This window comes from Rousettus aegyptiacus, unplaced genomic scaffold, assembly GCF_014176215.1.
Source record: "Rousettus aegyptiacus isolate mRouAeg1 unplaced genomic scaffold, mRouAeg1.p scaffold_m13_p_14, whole genome shotgun sequence".
Classification (NCBI taxonomy): domain Eukaryota; kingdom Metazoa; phylum Chordata; class Mammalia; order Chiroptera; family Pteropodidae; genus Rousettus; species Rousettus aegyptiacus.
In genome coordinates, this window is record NW_023416289.1 from 27112975 (window position 1) to 27119896 (window position 6922).

At 46.0% G+C, this 6922-nt stretch overlaps 1 protein-coding gene across 1 annotated transcript in view; it reads left to right on the top strand.

The window, feature by feature from the left end:
- CRISPLD2 (cysteine rich secretory protein LCCL domain containing 2) overlaps nucleotides 1-6422 on the top strand; it is a 62705-nt gene extending 56283 nt beyond the window's left edge. The window contains exon 15 of the mRNA XM_016165937.2: nucleotides 4954-6422. Coding sequence (XP_016021423.2) covers nucleotides 4954-5008 — 55 coding nt within the window. The 3' untranslated portion in view covers nucleotides 5009-6422. The remainder of the gene's footprint in view (nucleotides 1-4953) is intronic.
- Nucleotides 6423-6922: the final 500 nt, after the last annotated feature.

Genomic DNA, 6922 nt, shown 5'->3' on the forward strand with positions numbered 1-6922 from the left:
AGAAGATTGGGAAATACACCCACAGTGACATCGACAATTCCTTGGTCCCTTCCAGGTCACCCTGCTCCTAGAACTGCCAGCTGTCCTTTTTTTTTAAATCCAGTCTGCGTCATGTGGTGCTAAATGGTGACCACTTCCTCCCTGAGTAATTCTCACTGGGACATAGTCCTATCTTTGCAGCTCCTCATGGCCCTGCAGGCACCTGCCTCCTGAGGGACTCCTAGCATTTGAGCCCTACCTTGCAATCTGGGGTTAGCCAATGTCATCTTTGAGGATGGCATGGCCACAGCCCATTCATTTAGGATAATGATTAGAAAGGGGTCCCAGAGTCTTGACAGACTTGGGTCCACATCCCAGCTATGACTGGAATAGGTGTTTCATTTGGGACAAATTGTATCGCTGCTCAGAGCCTCGGTTCCTTTCTGTAAGAGGGAAGAACCTGAGAGATGTCGTGGGGTTACTGCAAGGAATGGATGGGTAAGACGACGTCTTAAAAAACTGAGGCAGCGTCTGCCGCGTAGTATGTGCGTATGTTTGGCAGAGCTGCTGGCATAGAGCAGTGTCAGCCCCAGGGGCAGGGCGAGTGGCTGGGAATCCTTAAGCAGGACAGAGGTGGTGACATCATCTGAGATTACAGACATAACATATCCCAGAGCACCCTTATCACAGCTCATCAAGTCGATCAGTGGTTCCTCACGAACTGAGTCAGCTGAAGGGAACTTCCCAGAATCTTCTCAGACTAATTCGGGTTCTTCCCCAGTTCTACAGAGAAATTTTGCATTGGTTTTCCCTTCCTCCCTCCCTCCCTCCCTCCCTCCCTCCCTCCCTCCCTCCCTTCCTTCCTTCCTTCCATCCTTCCTTCCTTCCTTCCTTCCTTCCTTCCTTCCTTCCTTCCTTCCTTCTTCCCTCCCTCCCTCCCTCTCCTTTCCTCTCCTCTCCCCTCCTCTCTCTTTCTTCCTTTCTTTTTTCCCTTTTTTGAAAATAAGATTAGAGAAACTTGAAGAAATGGTGAAACCGATTTTAAGAAATTACTATCACTAAAATTTCACACCCAGATAGGACCACTATACACTATCTGATTCCCTCCAGATTTTTCCTGTTTACACACAAACACCTTATTTTTTATTTTTTTTTATGACAATGGGATCGTACTATCTGTATCATTCTATTAATCATCTCTTTTTGGTCAGCAACGGGTTGCAAGTGTTTTTCCCAGTCAGTCCGATGTAGCCGCACCATCATCTAGTGGCTGCACACCGTTCCCTTGTGTGGCTAGCCCATCATTTCTTTACCCAGTTGATGGACATCTGTGTTGTTTCCTTTTTTTCTTTTACTGTAATAAACAACACTGCAAAGAACATCTTTGCACAAGCCCGAGTACTCTCCTGACACCTTTTTTTGAGGTAACTTCCTCTTAGTAGAATAGCCGCAGCTGCCAAATCGATCTCCTTATGTAACGCACAGTATGACTCTCTCCTGTCTAAACCTTGCCCCCAGTGGCTTTCCGTTGCCACGAGAATAAGACTCCCTCACCTTACAGTGCGAGGTCACACCCGATCCAGCACTGCCCACTTTTCCATCCTCCCTTGGCACTGCTCATCCTCATCGTAGCATTTGACCTCACTAGCCTTCTCTGTGTTCCTTGAACATGCCAAGATCATTCTCACCTCAGGGCCTTTGCACCTACTTTAAATGACCCTGGACCCTCCCAGCTCCTATGTAGTCCTGTGGCTTGGTCCCCCTTGTCATTCAGACCTACACACAAATGCCACCTCTCTGAGGAAGCATTCTCCTACTGCCGAGTCTGCGGCTGCCCTCCTTCCCTTCCCAGACCTAGTCTGACCCTATGGCCCCGGATTTTATTTTCCTCCCAGGAACCGCCACTCTCTGAAATTATTGCTTAGACATATTTATCTGTTTATTTCCCACCCCCAGACTATAAGCTAAAGAAGGCAAGAACCCCATCGGTTTTGGTAACCGCATGTCCCTAACACCCAACCCAGTGCCTGGCACGTAGTAGATGCTCAGTAAACATAGGCTAAATGACAGATTGTTGAGTTCGGCAATTTGTTCAGAACTGGCTGAGGGATTTTTAAGACCCTTTATGAAAATTGCCCAGAAATGTTGTGCCAATTTCCACTCCCTTTGTATATGTATGGGAGTTACAAGCTAACCCAAAAACAGAATCAGAGGGCAAGACTTAGAAAAGTAGGTTATTTTCCAATTTACCAAATTCACACTCATTTTTCATCAAACATGCAGAGCTGTCAACTTAACGCAGTAGAACTGGTGCTTAGTAAATGCTCGGGGTATGAACAAATGGGGACCCACCGAAGGCTTTTTGAGCAGCCCAAACCTGGGACTGACATCTGGGGTTGGCGCATCCACCCCCTCAGAGTCATCAGCACACTGTCTGGTATGTTAAGAGGCACATACTGAGTCCAGTGGGCCTCCTCTTGCCTCCGAGGTGGACAAGTTGTTCAGTGGGGATGCTTGGTAGGTCCAGGCAAGGTGTCCAGGTACCTTGGGGTACCTATGTGGACAAAAGCCTGAACAGCCTCCTGTCCCTGGGAGAACCCACTGCCCCATCCATAGAATTTCCAGCAGTAAGTCAGAGGAGACATAAACCCTGGTAATTTTCCCCAGTGTGGCTTGCCCACCACATGGAAGAGCCAAGTGCCTTGTGGCTCTGGGTGGTTCTCCCAGACTATTCATTTGGGCAGAGAATCCAGGGAAACCTTGCAGCCCAGAGGCCTGAGGAAGGCTCTGGAATCGGAGCCTCCCGGAAACCAGCAGGGCAACCGAGGTAACCCCAGCCCTGCACGGCCACTTTCTTCCTCCATGCGGTCCAGTGGGGACAGCTGGCATGGAGGCCACCTCGGCTGAGCATGCTGCTCCGTCTGGGCTCTTGGCTTTTCCTCACAGCCCCATCTCGCCAAGGGCTCCTATGTGATCCATGTTTCAAAAGTTCGATCGCAGGGTAGCCAAAAGCATGTAGCTGTCATGGGAAAATAGGGGAAAAAATAGGAATTCCCAGCAGCCTGTTCTCTGAGGATTGCTAGCCTTACTAAGCAGTGTGAGAGGGCAAAGGCCATTTGTCTAGTCCAGCAGTTTTCAGTCTGGGTCCCTCTCGTCTGGAGGAGGAACTCTAAGGAGATCGCGCTTAAATCATGGCTGGGTTGTTCCTCTTATGCTTAAACTCATTCATAATGAGTGAAATGCATGTGAAAACTATATTTGGATGCCATTCCCTTGTTTAGATTGGCTGAGACATTAAGCTAAAAGACAAAAAGCCAAATGACATGCTGTGCTGGCAAGCATGAGGGTTAAATAGGCTGCTTCATGCACAGTTGATGGAGTTGTCAATTGGCACAACTTTTATGGAGGGCAATTTGGCAAGCTGGCCAAATTACAAATGCACACACATCCTTTGATCCAGCAATTCCGCCCCTAGGCGCTTGTCCACAGGCACTCTCATGCATATGCAAAAAGTTGGGGACAAGGTTGTTCTCTTTAGCAGCATAGTTTGCAAAAGCAAAAGATTAGAAACAACTAAATATCTATTTAAAAGGACCAGTTAGCTATATTATAATACTTTAATAAAAAGAACTACTATGCAGTTGCATAAAAAGCATACAAAAGCTCTCTATGTACAGAAAGCCACTAAAACAGACAATAAGAAATGTTGGTCCCACTGGGACCCCTCATGAATTGCTGGTGGGAATATAAAATGGTGTAGCCGCTGTGGAAAACATCATGGTGGTTTTTAAAAAAGTTGAACATGCAATTAACATACAACCCAGCAATTCTGCTCCTAGGTATTCATCCCAAAGAATTGAAAATGTATGTCTACACAAACACTTGTGCATAGATGTTCATGGCAGCGTTATTTACAATAGCCAAAGTGGAAAGACTCTAAATGTTCATCAACTGAGGAATGGATAAATAAAATGTGGTCCCTCCGAATATTACTGGCAATAAAAAGGAATGAAATATTGATTGATGCTACAACATGGATGAACCTTAAAAACAATATGCTAAGTGAAAGAAACCAGTCATAAAAGGCCACCTACATCGTTGATTCCATTTATATGAAATGTCCAGAATTGACCAATCCATAGAGACAGAAATTGCCAGAGCCTGGGAGAAGGGGGAATTGATTATAAATAGTCATGAAAGCACTTTTGGGTTGATTATAATGATCTGTGATTGGATTGTGGAGCCGATTGCACAATTCTATAAATAGGTAAAAATCACTGAATTGAACATTTAAAAAGGGTAAATTTCATGGCTCTTTCTACTTCAATAAAGCTGTTAAAAAAAGAACAACAGCACTCTTTGGTTAGCTGAAAGAATTAATTCCTATCATGAGAGGATAGTTTTTCCTAGCTGTATGACCTTGGGTAAGTCACTTAGTTTCTCCTTACCTCTGTTTCTTCACTTGCAAACTAGGGATACTAATGACACCTACCTGAGGAAGAAGGTAAAGAGTGTATATACAAAGTACTTTGCAGCGCTCAGTGCAAAATCTGAACACAATTGGTGTGCCATTTAAATAACATCAACACATGCTTTATTGTCATAATACCAGCCTATTAATCTGTCAACCAGATGGCTGCTATTTTGGTTGACAGGTGGCAGCAAAATCCAGGCAGAAGTCTCAGAGGGTGAGTTCAATTCAGACAGACTGGGGCCAATAAATCCCGGAGTTAAAAGAAAATAACTTAACAACCCTGACCTAGATTCAGACCCAGGCCCGTTTGCAAAGAGAATGGAATTTGCCAGCTGTACCTGGCTGGGGCAGACTGTTTCCAGCAGCTGTGGGGAAGTGTCTCTTGGCCATGGTTTTTCCACCACTGGGACACGAGGGGCACTCGGCTCCCCCTTCCCAGCTTGAGTCCCTGCAGAAAGTCTTCCCTCTATAGATAACATGCCTTCTCCCTTCTTTTTCAGCTTGAAGACCCCTCAAGATGGAAAGGCCTTCCGGATCTTCGCTGTCAGGCAGTGAACTTCTGGTGCTGGGGAGCAGGGGATCTTCTAGAAGGCTTTGGGTTCTTGCTTTTTATTTTTATTTTATCCTTTTGGGGTGGGTGGGGATATGGAGAGGCAGGAAACTTCCTTTGAGCGATTTTCAATGTCACATCCTTCATGCCTTTGTTTCAGCATCCTGGCAGGATGACTGACGGGTCCTGCTGAGGCCCGGGGGTCCATCTGGGTGCCCTCTCTATACAGGCAGTCACTCGAGATGGTTCTTCTCATGTGTTCTTTTGAGTGGGGCGGAGAGAGCACAGGATTTGGCGCTCACGGGGCGAGGCGTTCAGGGGCGTGGGAAGAGGCATTCTGAGCATGTGCAGGGGGAGTTTCAGGAATGGGGTAGAAGGTAGTTATTTAAAAAATTAAAAAACACTGTCCGTCCCTACCAATGGAGAAAAATGAGTTTAATGTTTGCTGGTCAGACAAATGGGCCGGAACAGGGGGCTGGGGAAGTGAGACTCAGGCTCTTCCCTGGCCACCCTCCTTGCTAGCATCCTGCTGCGAGCAGGCTGGTTCTCTATACAGCAGTGCTGGTTTATTTAGAGTTCACCAATAACTCCAGAGATTTATCTTGTTTTTGTCCTTTCCTTCGTCCACGTGGCCCGTCTGTTTGCTGCCGTGACCTTTGGTCTCATTGAAGACTAATGAACCAGGTTCCTTACTTCACCCCCTACCCACTGTGGCTCACGCGCCCGCCAGACTAGTTTACGTGTCGTATTCCACACCAGGGTCTTTGCTTTTGCAAGCAATTCTGTTCGAAGCCCACTTTAAAAAAAAAACAAAAAACAAAAAAACTCCTAGTCTCTGTTGGTTCCACTGAGATGTCTAAGAACAGCCAAAGAAGGGCTATTTGCCGCTTTTTAAAAAATGACCATTAAACATGCAGATTCCTCTTTCGTCGGATGACCTATTTTTTTTTTTTAGCAGTGGGAGGAACGGATTCCTTAGTACCTTCCTCGCCGAGGTTAGCAGCTCTGGGGAGAGGAACAGTCTGTGGTTATGAAACCGTCCTGCGGCATAGTAACAACAAGAGAGGGTAACACTCTAGAAGGATTTCTCTTCCTGTTTTTGTGGAACAGCGCTTGCCAAATGTTCCTGAGGCTCCGAGGAGTATGGTGCTCTCTGGCTTCCATCACTTTATAAAAGTTCTTCATAAGCCCAGACCAAAAACCCACAGTGAAATAAAATACCCTTTTGTAAATAGCGTTTCTTTACAGAAGGTAAAATTCCACCCTCCAGCACCGGGCTGGCCAATGCATCACTTTTGTGAATGCCAGTTACAAATCTGATTTCACTCTCCATCGAAATATTTCACAGGCAAAGGAATCAGCAGAAAAAGAAAAAGCGGTACATGGTTGAGTGCATTCCTAATTAATGCAAAAAAAAAACAAAAACAAAAAATAAAGGTAAATAGCTTCTGCTCTCCTCCCTTTAAGGAGTTTGTATAAACAATGAAGCTCTTAGCTGAAACTAGCAGGACTATGTTTTTTCTGTGTGCATTGTGGGCTTGTAGTAATTCATAGGTTCTGACTATTCAACCCCAAATGTCAGAGTGAAAGAACTTGGTCAGCCCGTCAGAAATTGTGTCTGGTTACCACCAAAGATCTGAGTACTTGGAAACTTCTGGATACTGCGAGTTGTGCTGCTGGACTTCGGCTTGTCACCAGCCTTTTGTGGCTGCGACTGTGGCTATGTCGAGCCTGCCAGGTTGGGGTTTTAGAACTAGCGACAGTCCAGGGGACTTTCAGTGGGTTTGCTTTTGAAGCCGCCTGCTCGAGGCAGAATCTGGAACTTTTGGAGTGAGTCGACCCCATCATTTTAAGTTACGGTCCCAGGTTCCTGAACACTTCATAAAGCGAACCCATCAAACAGCATAGAAAGTCCTCGC